Source organism: Solanum stenotomum, chromosome 3 (genome assembly GCF_019186545.1).
Source record: "Solanum stenotomum isolate F172 chromosome 3, ASM1918654v1, whole genome shotgun sequence".
Classification (NCBI taxonomy): Eukaryota; Viridiplantae; Streptophyta; class Magnoliopsida; order Solanales; family Solanaceae; genus Solanum; species Solanum stenotomum.
In genome coordinates this window covers 19,361,150-19,375,907 of record NC_064284.1, presented here as the reverse complement: position 1 = coordinate 19,375,907, position 14,758 = coordinate 19,361,150, and the positions used below count along the sequence as shown (strand labels likewise).

Below are 14,758 nucleotides of genomic sequence, written 5' to 3'. Positions count from 1 at the left end.
TCTTCATATTGTGACAGGAAATACTTGCATGTACAAACTAAAAGCGGCCAATATAATCTTCAACTGCTCATCCACCAACATTTTGTTTTCCTCATTAGTTCTCTTCTTTGCTACTTATCACAAACTACAAATTTCTGGGAGAGTAACTGAAAAGATATTAAAGCTGAAGAAATAGCACAGATAAGAAAACTATATCCTTAATTGAGGAATGTTACAAACAATGCGGTGACTTATACTTGAATCTTCTTTCTGGTTTTATTACTGCTAGCAGCAAAAGACACGGATTTCAGTCCTCCAATCTTCGTTCAAGTTGCTTACTTGAGGTCCTTGACAACTGCAAAGCGAAGGTAAAAGTAATTTACCTAGTACTCTAATATATGAAGATCATTTTCTTAAACAGGCTTGGTCACTTGTCAATTTCATGTTATTGCCTTCCTGCGTGCGTATCTTTTTAACAAGTAAATGATCAGTTTGTCTGGATATAAGGGGATAAAATGAAATCAGTTGCAATGTGAAGTGAGATTTAAGTGTAAATTACACTCTCATTTTGAGAAACTCACATACAAATATACATACTTTTGTCAAATACACAAACATTCCTAAATCATAGCTTTAATGACACATAGGTGGCTATCCAAAATGAAATACAGAAAAAATGGAACATCAAAGAGAACACTAAACCCTGGCAGATGAACGTCCAGAAAGATTGATTGCAGTCTGCTTAGGAAGAAAGCAAGAAAAGTACTGGACATAACAAAGCTAGCTAAAAATTGACTTTGAGCACTAACTAAGCTGAAATAGCAATCGGGGCTTCGTGATACTTTAGTATGTTTCTCTTTTTTTTTATCCATATACCACTACTTCCTATGCACTCGTATGTGAGAAATTTAATAGATACAAGTGGTGATTCAGATATGGGACTTCAATAAGTATCCAACTGTCAAGCAGATCTACGCATTATGGAATTTTCAGTTAAAGAAAAAATAAGTGTGCGACATGCAACACTTGCAGCTATGGACACTCTCCAATCTGGTATATACAAGGCAGTTACTGTATTATATCATTGGATGAGGAATTACTAACTTTATTTATATATTTAGGTCAACGACATGCCCTCTTCTCAAGTCCCGATTCTTTTGACCAACCATGTGAAGTATTTTGTCAATGGGTGGTGGTAAGACTCGAGCTCAGGACTTACTATGATCTGACACCATATTTGAGTGAACCGTTTCCATTTAAACACCTAAAGTGTTGCGGAGGAAATTATTTGTTCAGGTCCTCAGCAATGTCCCAACTTGAAAGTTAAAAAGTATGCAACATTTGCTGCCCCAATATAAGCCATTAAATATCCATAAATCCAACTAAGATGCATGCATCTCACACCAAGTCCATGTGATTACAGGACAGTGGCTATAATTTATAAGGAACAAAAACTGAAAACCATCAAAGACTAAACCTGCAGCAATAATTGAAGTTGCCTGACAGTCATTAGGAACTCCCCACCCAAGTTGGCAAATTACCAATGCATCTAAACCACTATCTGTTAAAGTAATATTATGTCGATACCTAGACATCAGATAACTAACAAGTGGTTCAATTTTTAAGTCACTAGTCTAAGCAGTAGCTTGTGGGAAAGTTCCCTTCACATAAAATATGAGCATACAAAAGATAATGATCGAATTACTTATGGTGGATGAGGATAGAGCAAGCGTTACTTTGTAAACCTCACACCCCTCAACATCAAACTTTTCCAGTACAATTCTTTACACTTGGTTTTCATTCACAGTACCACCATAATTTTAGCTTTATAAACTTGGAATCCAGGTATTGGGAACACAATGATGCTAGGATAAGCCAATATATCAGAATGGTAATATAACACTTAGTCCTTGACAGTATCTATGAGCAAACAAATCAATTGTACCCCTCCACTTCTGTTTACTCTAGGATCCCTAATTTCTAGATCAGTTAATATTTATGAATCATTAATGACTAATCAGCAACTGACAAGGTTCTGCTGAACCTACCAACAATGTTATTTTACCCCTAAAGCAATATTTATCAACCCTCTGAAAATCTTCGTTTTTGTTTTCTTTCCAAAGGTAACTCTTGAAAGAAACTCATACTAAAGCGGTAGAGCCTTATAAAATCGTTCAAGTCATAGACCAATTTCTGTTGGCAGACAAAGGTATCCAAGTGTACTGAAGGGGGTTTAATAGATCCTCTTTACAAGCTACACTTAGCAAATAGGATAAAAACAAATTCTTTTTTATATACTCCTATCGTCATATATATAAATTTCAACCAAAAAGGCTCAATGCATTCACCCACTGTGCAAGTTTGCTTTCTTTTCAACCCTCTTTTGAGAATTCCTGGCTCTGACATTGTTGGCAAAGTCAAGGATTACAACTAGACTCGTCCAAACATCCATAATACACATAAAAAGTCTCTTTTTCCCTAGTAGAAATCTGTACGAAAAAAACTGACCATTATGTTTACAAGAACAGGTTTTTTCACGTTAGCTCCATCCATGGGCACAATTACAAACACTTATCAAAGCAGCAATATGACTTGAAAGAATCTTCTTTCAAAGTAAACCAAACCCATTTCACAATTAAAAAAGCTCAATATTTTCATAGAAAACAAACCTTTTAGCATTCAAGTTCGAAACTTTATCAATGAAAAAAAATAACCTCCAATAGTGCATCGTTATTGATTTCGACTAAAACAACCTAATTGCAAGTAAAAAAGCAATAACTCGAAGGAAACAAAAAAAGTTAACAATATTAAAATTTCAGGATTTTGTGATGACAGGATCAGAATCCGCACCGGAATTGAGCTTTGGTGAAGAAGAATTAGAATTGTTGATAGAGCAAGATGACCTAAATGCCTCAACATGAGACTGACATTTCAAATAGTCGCCTTTATTTTCTTCCAAACACTTCTTCAGAGCCTCCACATCACACGCCGTCTTCCTCACAAACTTGTTTTCCTTCTCCGTTTTCCCCTCCATTTTTTCTCTACAGCTCCACTTCCTCCTTTGTATTTTTCACGGAAAAAAATTCACAGAGAAGGAACTCTTCTCTGAAATTTGCTGGACTGGACTTTTTGACATATGCTCCAAACCCGAACCAGCCCAATATAAAACTGAAAAAAAAAATGACAAAATAATGTCTGATCTTTGGGGATATTAAATAAAAATTTTAAAGTATGAGTTATGTATAATTATATTTTTTTTAATAAAAGATATTTAGAATTTGAATGCATTTTTTCATTACAATTTATATTCCTTAATTTTTAGAAACTAACAAAATCACTTAATTTGACTTATTTATCTGATTTAATCATGAAATATAATTTAAATAGAATTATTTTTATATTAAAAGATCTAGGGTATAAGTTGAAGAAAGAAATAATTATAGTGAAAGTGAAAAAAATAGGAATGAAAAATTCTCATGGCCAAACAAATTTAGGGTGTTTTGAAATTTTAAAAACAATTTCAAGTCGTATTTAAATTTTTCATGTTAAACACTGATTTTTAAATAATGTAAAAGAAAAATAAAAAAAAAGTTACTACCAGATCAGTCCTAGAAAATGTGGACAAATCAGGGGACGCTTACGGCTTTAAACCCTTAAAATTAGTTTTAAGCGATTTTGTCCGTTAAGTTCGTCAAAAATGAGTATATTTAATTTCTTTAAATATGTAACAAACTTCTATTCTATATTTTGATTACTTATGTTAGGTATACGAGAGAATTAAACTATGTACTTCTCACCCTTTAGAAATGACTATGTATGAAAAAATTAATGTTTAAAAGTGAAGAGTATAGGTCAAATATGAATTCAATACGTGAAAAATTAGAGAATGACACGTGACAATGAAAGTTTCAAGTTAACTAAGGCGACTTTGACCAAGAGTCAAAGAAGCGCATAGTCAATCCACTCGAAGCTCACTTTGAGGTTAACATAAATCTATTGAACCGATTTGAAATAGCTTCACTCTGGAGTTGAAGTATATGATATCCAATAATTAAGAATGACAAAATAACTAGCTCCAAAAAATTTAAAATTCGTTATAACAATCATATATTCATATAAATATTTATGTAAATAACATAAACAACGTGTGAATAATGATCAAAATATTACTGGAATTTTTTTTATTTAGGACTAGTACTCATAACTAACCTTACTTGCACCTCATCAGCTTTTCATTACTACTACTCATTTGCTCTTGAATTGAACATAAATAAATAACTAAACGCTCTTTTTCTTTAGTCAAATTGCTTATGAATTCAATCAGAAATATCTGAATAAAAATATTCTCTCTTTTATTTTATTACCCATTAACTTAATGTTATTTGCTTATTTTCTTACCTACATAAATAAATTTATAACAATCAGTGGTTAGTTACGATCATCATAATCTACTTTCTTTGAACCTAAATACATATTCAATTATTAATCTTTATATCATATCTTAGGTTAAACCTACAATTCTACATTTAGTACAAAGTAGAACAAATTTTGTCACGATACTTTAAAATATAAATAAAAATTAATGCCTTTGTTTCTTTTTAAATCACTTTTAGTCTATTTTTTTTTTTTAAATCCTAATTTCTTATATTTAATTTTTTTTCTGCTATAAATTTCTCATTTTATTTCTAATTTTAAACTAAAAAAATAAAATAAAATGAGATTAGCATTACATGTAGCGTGTCGTGCAAAGGAGCGTAGAAGAGCGCCAGAAGGTAGACGAAGAATTTGAAAATCAAACCCTAACGGCTATTTCTCTTAGACAAAATAATACTACCATCACTCATTCACTTTCTTCTTAATTCATCCAAAATTGTGAATTTTCAAACGCAGAATTTCTCATGGCTTTGTCGACGCCCGATTCAAATCGCCTGAAACTCAACGCCGGTCCAAGAATCTCACGTAGGGTGCGAATTGTTGGAAAATTTCGAGGATTTACCGATCAGGAATCTGCAATTCCCGGCGGAGATTCGAAGCCGTGGGTCACTGTTTCCCGTTCGCAAGAGAACGGCTCTGATTCGTCTGGAAAAGTTACAATCTCATTCGGAGATGAAGGGAGTAGGTAATGTTTGTGGTGACTCATTAATTTTAGATGGTTTCAAGTTTCATTTTCAATGTTTTTTTGTATATTTTATGTTTCCAAAGTATGTTGGCCCATGGATTTGACTATATGTTAGCTATTTGGTCTTGTTTTAGTTCTAATTATGTGAGATTCTATGATTTCTTGGTAAATTTTGTAGATACCTATTTGTTAATGTATTTTGTGCATAGATTTGTTTCTTTTGGCATTGAATTGAGCTTTACTTTTTTGAGTTAATTGCCTAGGCGGATATCTTTTTTTTTTGGGAGGGGAAAATCTCAGATTTTCTAGTTCGTTTTTTTTGCAGCCGTAAAGATGTATATGAATTAGATAATTGCTATGAACAAGACGATGATAATGGTATAGTATTCTCAAGAGAGGTAAAACCACTGATATCAGAAGTTCTAAGTGGTCGAAATGCATCCATTATTGCATATGGGGCAAGAGGCAGTGGAAAAACCCACACAATCCAGGTTGGTCTTCTGTGTATAATTATCCAACATGATTCTCTAATAACTTTCTGTTACTTTGAAACTGAGGATATTGTTTCTTTGTGTTGTAGGGTTCTGTGGACAAACAAGGTTTGGCAGCAATGGCAATAGCTGAGATCCTTTCGCAAACAAAGGATGTAGAGAAAGCGGTAGTGGTCTTCGTTTCCTTTTATGAGGTGTTCCAGGATCATGTCTATGATCTTTTGGATCCTAATCATCCTGAAGTTCAAGTTCTTGAAGATTCTCAAGGAAAAATAAAGCTCAAAGGATTGTCTAAGGCAAGTTAAAGTAGTCTAATCCAATTATGGTTGTAAAATATTGACAATTTGCACATTGAAAAGGTTAAGATTACTCTTCTTTTCTTGTACACAGGCCACTGTGGATTCTATTTCACACTTTCATGATCTATGCGCTTGTTGGACCGCACCATGCTATTCAGCACAAAAGACACCACTCCAAATGCCCAAAAGGAGTCATAAAGGTTTAATGATACGTATAGCATCTGCCGATGACATCCAGGGTAGTAAACGTCCCAATGTGATGAACTTTGTGGATTTGGCAGGTCTGGTAGTCCTAAACCTTCAAAAATTGTAGAGCTATTCATTAATTGCTTTTTAGTTATCTTCATTGTATTTTTGTGCTCTCAGGCTATGAGGATTCCAGAAGAAGTAGCAAAGATGGAATTTCACTTACTGAAAGTACTAGAATAAACAAATCTTTGTATGCCATTATGAATGTGGTGTATGCTCTGAACACAAATGAAAAGCGTGTGCCTTATCGAGAAGGCAAACTCACTCGGATGCTGCAGGAATCTCTTGGAGGCTCCAATCATGTTTTGTTGCTTACCTGCTTGGTAATGACTTCTCATTTTTACATGGTTGACATTTTGTGTAGAACTGTAGATCCAAAAGTTGGTTTGGAAGATTTCTTTTCTCACCCTTCCGTTTTTTTTGTTATAGAATCCAATTCCTTGCCAAGATACTCTTTATGTAGCAAGTTTGGCTTCACGATCTTGTCAAAGCACTGGCCAGATTTTGACAAGCTCTGCAATGAAAAGTAAAAAGCACACTAATCAACAAGTACGACTAATGGGTACCCCGTTGTCTGGGAAAAAGAACAACTCTGCTAGCAATTTAACAGGAAGGTATTGCTACATGGCATATCATATAATGAACTAGCATATATTGCTTATTGACTGATGTGTACTGAAACATTACTATTGCGCTTTCATTGAAGGAAATTATTCAGTGAGAGAAAAGCTGTCTTCTCTAAGCAGGTAACCAACCATGCATCTATTGTTTTTGTCCAGACATAGTTTTATCTTGGTTCTGATTCCTGTATAATTGGTTGGATTAACTATTTTAAAAGAATAGTTTACTACAAGCCCATTACTTTAGTTGTCAACTCATCCGGTTTGTAGTTTGTACCTCTAATTTTAGGGTGTGAAATTTAAACTTCTTCGCTGCACAAAGTCTTCTCCCTTACTTCTGAAATGTTGCTTTTAACTTTTCAGTTGGATTTATTGGTTCAATAAAATGATGGAAATTATTCTAGTCTAGCTGAAATCAATTGGCAATTGTCTATGTAGCACTTCAATGTGTCATTGATTCATACCTTAACATGTCATTGATTCATAGGATGAAGTCTCCTCAGCTACAAAGTTTAAGCCTCGATCAAAAAATGCTTCAACCATCACATCTTCCTTCCATAAAAAGGTACAAGACTTAATCAGTTGAAGCATTGGTTTATTAAAGATGTGTTAAGATATGATTCATTGTTTACTTATGCCACATTGAACTTAAGGTGTTATACTGTTATGTATTGCTAGACTTCTCAAGATAAGTCCGATTCAGATAGTTCTGGAGCCTTGATATTATCAGCAGAAAATGTATGTGCTCTTAAACTTTGTGAATGCATCTCTGTTCCTTCTATTTTTTGCTGTTCTGAGGGCTATGCACAGGCTTAACTAATGTATTAGATTCAGGAAATCCCAAGTGCTTTCAAGGAAACAATCTGCGATAAAAATATAGAAAAGGTAAGGCAATATTTGGTTGTACAGTAATAATTTAGTTCAATCATTTTCTGCAAGGTGCTACACTGCTACTGATGCACTTTATTGAATTGGAGTTATCTGTGTACTAAGAATTATCTTTGCATCTCAGGATGCCTCTCCACCAAATAAAGCAACAGATTTAGAAGTTACTCCCGAAGTTCTTTGTGACGTCAAAGAAATAATTTCATTTCCAGATGATGGTAGGCTGTGTCACAAGTTGGTTACTGTATCTAATATAAACTTTCATTGGCTTTTATTTTTTTCACATATGCTATAACCTTGCAGGTACTGTTGGTATAGAGAAGAAAAATGAAGACATGAGCATAGACAAAGTTGGATCACCACCACTAAGTGCAAGACTTAGAGAAATAACAAATAATTTAAGGTTGTTGGAGGCTTCAACTCCTTTGCATGTACTGATGCCAAAGCGGTCGGATGTATCCCATGGAAACCTTGATAGTTGCGACATTATAGAACCTAAAACCCCAAAAACTGAAACTGATGTGAGAACTTTGGAGATTGTCAAGTACAGTAGTCCTTGGGAGAAATTTCATACCCGCAGTTCTGGAGTAAAGGTAGTGATTTATTTTTGTGAATAGTTTTGTAAACATTTTCTTGTTTGATTTTATTTTCAACTCATTCAATCATCTTTTCATTGTACAGAATTGTCTTGTCCAAGAATATCTGAAGTTCTTAAATACTGCCAGCAAGTAAGTGAACAGTTTTCAATATAAACCTATCGTTCTTTTTGCTTTTGATATTGATTGTCAATTTATTGCTGACTAAGATTTTCTTCTCATCATATTTTTATTGCTTTCCAAAATACAATAAGATTAACTTGATATATAAGCTATATTTCTCTGTCCAACTCAGTTTTTTTTTGTAACATGTAAAGTAGAAACTTGCAACTTTTTAAAGGCAAAACCTTCATTGTTATGTTATGTTAAGTAATACCTTGATATATACTTTTCAATCTAAATTTTGCTGTGCAGTTTTCACCTTTTCTGCAACAACTTCTTTTTTAGTTGTAAACATTATCTAAGCAGTAGAAACTGCAAGTTTTAAAAGTAGCAACTGTAATATTATGTTATCTTCAACTGCAAACCATAAGTTCCCACAGTTCCTTCTTTCATTCTCGGGGAAAGTATTTAGCCAGAACTAGTCTTATAATCTGCTGCCTTGGTGTTGTGACCATGGAAAGGGATGATCCCCAAGTACAAGGGAGGAGTTGTTTGATAATTGGATGTCAATATATTTGCTAAATCTCTATGTGGATTGTGGTGTATGCATTGCCTAATTTAACATTCTTCTTTCTCCATGATTACAGGGAAGAGTTAACAAGGATTAAGGTAAGCTCTGTTTCCAATATTATTTTTTATAAAGACTATTATTGCACATAATGGTTTAAAAATCAATGTCATATTTCACACAGGGAATTGGAGAAAAGAGAGCAACTTACATTCTTGAACTTCGTGAAGAATCTCCTGAACCTTTTAAGAGGGTAAGCATATTGAAACATAATTCATGGTTTTGCAACACGGAGAAAAGGATAATAATGATTTTACTTAAAATATTGATCTATTTTATTAACTTTTACTCAGCTTGAAGATTTGCAAGAAGTTGGTCTCTCGGCGAAGGAGGTATTTTCACTTATCTTTACTTCAATATTGTTTGATGTCCAATGTGTTACAGTTTTTGAGCTACCGTCATTACTGTCAAATATTTTAATTTTTTGAGTGTTGTAGCTTAAGAAGAAAAAAAAAATCTCTGTGAGAAAAGACATTGTTAGGTAGGTAAACTTGTCTAAGTCTTTTAAATGATTTGTTTTTGATATGGTGTATGTGTTGATCCATGCACTTCACCCTCTCAAAAGAGAAAAAATAAAACCAGAAAAGGAAGACATCGTGGATTGAGCAAAAACAAGAAAAGGACATGAAGAAATAGAAATTTCACTTGATTTTGCAAGAACAATTTATGTTGGGATGAAGTAAAGGACTTTCAAGTATTCAATCGACTTCGATCTCATTCAAGTAATGCATGCCTAATTCTTCAGTTTTCTGATTTGATTTTGATTTTTGATTCTTTTGCAGGTAAATGGCTTGATGAGAAGAATGGCTGGACAGCTTTTCATCTAGATTGTAAACAATATTCTTTTGGCAACTTATAGTTGCCAGCAATTCCATTATGTTGTTGATGCTGTTCAAGTATATACATTTTGAGATAGTAATGTTTCAGTTGTCTTTACTTATGTTCCATTATGTATTCATGAAAAATATTTTACTTGCTTTCCAATACGCAAGTCATAGCTATGAAGAACTTTGTTTATCTTTCCCATTGTATGTATATGTCTGTCTATCTATCTATCTATATCTAATGAAACAACCATATCAATAAACAAGATTTATTCAAAAGTAGCAGTCTCCTTCACTATTATTCTTGAACAACATAAATAAAGGCTAAAAATTCAAATATTAACGGACAAAGTGTGCATTTCTGGTATCATCTGTGTAACATTTCGAATACCAGTTGTATTAGTAGCAGGGCAGAACTTGAGAGCTCGCATAGGCCAACATACATGCCTCACTCTACGACGATTAATTCGTTCCTTTTTCTCTGCTACTTCTAATTGTCTTGTTAGTTCCTCAATCTGCTTACGTAGCTCAGTAGCCCTGCTGTCTGCAAGCTGGAGAGATCTCTCAGCTGCTTCCCTGGCTGCGATGGCTGCCGCCTCTATCTCATCTTTCAGCTGCAACTTGCAATTGGAAATATGTAAAGCAGCTCTGGTTTTTTCTAATTCTTGTTTCAGAATATTGACCTGACACAAATTAGAAATTGTTTTTACTTGTTTGGATATGTACATGTAGCAGCAATTTGGTGGACTAGTCGTTTTTCCTTCTTTCTTTCTTTAGCTTTCTAGCAACTACTTGTGAGTTATGAAATGTTAAGGTAGCTCGACTGACCGCGCAAACTTACCAGTTCTTTGTGTTCATTAATAGCTTTCTTTCCAGCTTCCACTTCCATTTCACAAGCCTCTCTCCATCTAGAAATTTCTTCTTCAGACTCTTTATTTTCTATCATGAGTTCTTCAACCTGGAAGACAAAACAGGGAGAAAGTATGCAATAGTTGAATATCTTAAGTACTCTTAATACGTCCTACCTTAGTTACAAACTAACCTTTTCAGTAAGCATCATTTTTTTATCTTCCAACTCTTTAATGTATATCATGTTTTCTGCTAGTTTCTGACTTTGTTTGTCTGATAGGTGCTGTAGAGACTCCATGTCTGACCTGGCAGTTATTAGATATTTAAACACAAGACTACAGACTCATTCAGGTACAGTAAGTTCCTTGGAAGGGCTAGGCTAGCACAACTAAAAAAGACTTTGAGTTAATGTTATTACTATTCGTTCAAGTTTTTGTGCTTTCACTCACCATCTAAGCTTCACTTGTAAAATTTGAAAGGAGTAATATCTTATGCAAACTTGATCTAATATAACATTACGTTGGATACAGTCATGCAATACAAAGTATAAGAAAAAAGCTAGAGGAAATCCATACCGAATTTGAAGGTGGACATGATAACAACTAAATATAAACATAAAAACTGCATTTTGCCAGCAGAATACCTAGATTCCTCCAATGACCTCTGCAACTGTGTGATTTCAACTCTTAACTTCTTTGTTATTGTTTCTACAGTTGAGGCCTGGTAAGCATGAATAAATAAATTACATTGTGTCAGAAACATGCCAAGTGATTTCCAATCAAGCTTGTTAAAAAAGTACCTTCAAGATGATGAATCATTACAACAACAATATACCCCATGTAATCCCATAAGTGGGGTTCTAGGGAGGATGGTGTGCGTGTAGCCTTACCCTTACCTCAGTTCAAGTAAAACATAATAAATTCATGTATGGAAAGGAAAATATAGTAATGTAGAAGATAACAATAGCAGCAACACATATTACGGGAATTGAAGCAAAGAAAAAGAACACGTAATAACAGAATCAGAGAACAAGATAGTATGTGAGTGATAATAACAACGTGATGAACCATTCTCTTCTAACAGAGCCAAAAATGTTACCAGAGTAACAGCTTCTTGGCATTCATCATTATCCGACTTGACGTTGGCATCAGAATCCAGATTATCTGAAGGTGTTTCACTGGTTGCACTTCCCATCATAAACCCGAACCCGAGACCAAAGCCAACCTTTTGCAACCCTCTCTCTGCAATCTGCAAAATGGCTGCTTTCTTCTGTTCAGAATTGCCTCTTAATCTGTTCAAACTCTTCTCCGCTGCGTCCTTTTCCACCAAAGCAATTTTAAGCAAGCTACTAATATCTCGATTCTCCTCTTCTAAACTGGCCACACTATTCTCCAATTCTCTCTTCTCCTTTTTCCTCATTTCCTCACACTCTCCCCATTTTTCCTCCACCAAATTCACCAGTTCCAGAACCACAGAAAACACCGCTGATTTTTCGTTTAACAGTTTTGTCTTTTCGTCTTTCTCTTCGTGCTTTAACTCAGAATTTCCCGATCTATGCACACACAAATCGAGATTCTCAACTAACCTCAGTAAGCCATGCTTCGCTGATTGTACGATCTCCAAATTACGTGAACAAACTTCCGATTGCTCTTTTTTCTCATCTAATAGTTCCTCAGCTTTCTTCCTCGAAACCTCAAGCTTGATTCTAATTCTCTCTGTTTCTTCATAAAATTCCATTCCTCTCCGGCTAAAATCATCTTCAAGTCTCTGAATCGATAGAAGAAGTGTGTCTCTTTCCTTCGATACCTCTTTGATGGCCTCCGAGAGATCAACGTATTGCTTGAGAACATCATCCTTTTGCAACTGAATTTGGTGAAGGAGTTCATCCTTTTGCGTCAATTCCGATTGGAGGTTTTGGTTGGAAGAGCGAAGAATCTCGATTTCTGCGAGGAGAGAACTGTTTTGTGAGCGTAAATCACGAATATGCGAATGTGTTTCCATGAGATCGATGAATATTCAGTTGGTCCTTCATGGTTTGTGATTGAAGTTGTCAAGAAGAAGAAGCCTTTGTTCTGGTAGGGAAACTACCAGTCAATGAAAAATGAATTTCGGTTAGGTGATAATAACTGTTTGGCGCGGGAACATTTTGGTTACAAAATTAAGCGTTTTTTTTCTTTTTTTGACTATCGACTGTGAATATATCTGTAAAAATGATAAGTTCATCGTTACTCCATCAACTATTATTATGTGTTATTATCAACTACTATTACCATCACCAATTGCCAGTACTAAGCACTATTTACCATCATCAACACCAACCATCATTATCACAACCACCATTAATCGCTAACGACAATCATCATTATCAACCATCATTATGTATTGTCAACTATCGCGATCATTCATCACCACCATTAGCAAATCATCCATCAAAATTAATTATCAACGGTCACCTCCTAATACAAGCATCAAACAACCACATTAAACACTACCGTCAACCACTAGCTACTACCTACGATCAACACCATCACCAATTGACACTCACACTTACTATCTCTAGCTATCATCACCACCAAATGCCATATAATTATTGTAAAAAATATCTTTCTTGATATAATATTGAAATAATTTAGTATTCTATATTTATTAAGTTTTAAGTATAGACAAGTTTTATACATTAATATGTTGATTACACAAATAAATTTATTATTTATACCTTAATATTCAAATGTATATTCAAATTTAACTATCTAAATTTTGAATATCAGATTTAAACATTGTGCAAAGCTAACAAAGCAAATCATATTACTAATATGAGTTTGGTGATTTGACCTATATATGAAGGAAAACTAACATAAAACACCGTAAAACAAAAGGTACAAGACTATGAGAAAGTGGTAAGTACTATTCCCTTAACCAAGAGGTCTCGGGTTCGAGCTCCCTTGAGTACAGAATCGTCTTTGTTAGGGAGTGCTTTACCCTTCAATGTGGGACTTTCCAGCGCGAATTCGGATTTAGTCAGGCTTCAATATGGGTACCAGACACCGGGTGGGAAACAAAAAAAAAATCTCGCCTAAGTCAAGCTATAGTAAGGACTAATTATATGGATGTTGTGTTGTTGTATGAATTTTTATTTATTTATTTATAAAAAGTCCGAAAGTTCTTTTTTGAAAAAAAGATATAAAAAAGTCATTTTTCACCAAGAAAGCTCTTTCAAAATAAAGCATATAGATACCATATAAAGTAGAAAATTAAAGACAAATCCTAACAAATTTCTTCTTGACCTAAATCTTTCAGAAAAATAATCTTGATTCTTGTTCTTCACATAATCTTCATCATTGTTCATTATCACACTTAAAAATAAGATTAAAAATATTATAAATTTAAAATGTTTCTAAATTATTTTGATTTTATTTTACAATGCAACAGTAAAAATATTGAAAAAAGAGAGCTGGTTTAGCATTCCTTCGTATTCATAATTTAGATTTGATTTATGCTTGTTTAGTGGGATAATTATTGAAGTTGATAAGAGGACTAGTTCCTCAATTTCTATGTTGTATTAAATTTGAAATTATGAATGAAATATTGCTATGGTCCAACTTTGGACCTTAGGTTAAAAAGAAGATTGGAATTTTGAATAGTTTAGTAAAGTTGAATTTTTTTAATTTTGTGAGAGTATATCCAATAATTTTTTTGACAATCTGATATTAAATATTTTTGAGATATTTCAGGATAAACTTTTTTAAAAAGATCATATAAATACCACACAAGTTTCGTGGATTAGTTACTCTTATCTTATTATTCTACTACAATAGAAGGGATAAGGGACTGAAAAATATCCAACTTTGATCGGATTTGTTATTGCTGTAACGTCCCACATTTTGCATATACTAGTTCTATGTGAGTAGTGAGGATTTGAAATAGGTTTGACAANAGCCTAGGGGCGAAAACCTAGCATGGGTCGATCCCAAATTTATATATTTGAGGACAGCATCTCAGGGGTTAAAATGCCTAGCATGGGTCATCCTCTTTTACCACTGATCAGTTGGTTATTTGTATCACATGCTTTACAGAGATCGCAATGTAAAGAAAATATACAGAAAAAAATATAATGTAC

General features: G+C 33.8%; 3 protein-coding genes across 6 annotated transcripts in view; 1 reads left to right on the top strand and 2 right to left on the bottom strand.

The window, feature by feature from the left end:
* Positions 1 to 14,758, bottom strand: part of LOC125858189 (60S ribosomal protein L36-2-like) — a 163,807-nt gene that overhangs the window by 19,276 nt on the left and 129,773 nt on the right. The gene's annotated exons all lie outside the window — the stretch shown is intronic.
* On the top strand, positions 4,779 to 9,992 carry LOC125858170 (kinesin-like protein KIN-10C). Of its 2 annotated transcripts, none has more exons than XM_049537859.1 (17): positions 4,779 to 5,098; positions 5,424 to 5,589; positions 5,679 to 5,885; positions 5,980 to 6,169; positions 6,255 to 6,460; positions 6,567 to 6,751; positions 6,844 to 6,883; positions 7,245 to 7,322; positions 7,436 to 7,495; positions 7,586 to 7,642; positions 7,770 to 7,860; positions 7,946 to 8,235; positions 8,324 to 8,370; positions 8,988 to 9,009; positions 9,093 to 9,161; positions 9,262 to 9,300; positions 9,751 to 9,992. In XM_049537859.1, exons 1-17 carry the CDS (start codon positions 4,878 to 4,880, stop codon positions 9,793 to 9,795), a joined length of 2,013 nt encoding a protein of 670 aa, XP_049393816.1. In that variant the 5' UTR covers positions 4,779 to 4,877; the 3' UTR covers positions 9,796 to 9,992. The 2 variants fall into 2 exon arrangements, with proteins under 2 accessions (XP_049393816.1, XP_049393817.1); XM_049537860.1 differs by having other exon boundaries at positions 4,780 to 5,098; positions 7,592 to 7,642.
* LOC125858171 (uncharacterized protein At3g49055) lies at positions 10,081 to 12,661 on the bottom strand. Its single transcript, XM_049537861.1, has 5 exons — positions 11,740 to 12,661; positions 11,285 to 11,361; positions 10,835 to 10,946; positions 10,634 to 10,750; positions 10,081 to 10,475 (listed from the first exon to the last, which is right to left on the bottom strand). Exons 1-5 carry the CDS (start codon positions 12,640 to 12,642, stop codon positions 10,125 to 10,127), a joined length of 1,560 nt encoding a protein of 519 aa, XP_049393818.1. The 5' UTR covers positions 12,643 to 12,661; the 3' UTR covers positions 10,081 to 10,124.

What these genes read in the sequence shown, in the direction of transcription:
- LOC125858171 (XM_049537861.1), bottom strand. Translation starts at nt 12,642, where the DNA reads ATGGAAACACATTCGCATATTCGTGATTTACGCTCACAAAACAGTTCT. An exon ending in GCCAAGAAGCTGTTACTCTG is followed by an intron (nt 11,362 to 11,739) that starts GTAACATTTTTG and finishes CATGCTTACCAG; the next exon opens with GCCTCAACTGTAGAAACAAT. An exon ending in TTAATGAACACAAAGAACTG is followed by an intron (nt 10,476 to 10,633) that starts GTAAGTTTGCGC and finishes AATTTGTGTCAG; the next exon opens with GTCAATATTCTGAAACAAGA.
- LOC125858170 (XM_049537859.1), top strand. Translation starts at nt 4,878, where the DNA reads ATGGCTTTGTCGACGCCCGATTCAAATCGCCTGAAACTCAACGCCGGT. An exon ending in TTCGGAGATGAAGGGAGTAG is followed by an intron (nt 5,099 to 5,423) that starts GTAATGTTTGTG and finishes TTTTTTTTGCAG; the next exon opens with CCGTAAAGATGTATATGAAT. An exon ending in AGCTCAAAGGATTGTCTAAG is followed by an intron (nt 5,886 to 5,979) that starts GCAAGTTAAAGT and finishes TCTTGTACACAG; the next exon opens with GCCACTGTGGATTCTATTTC.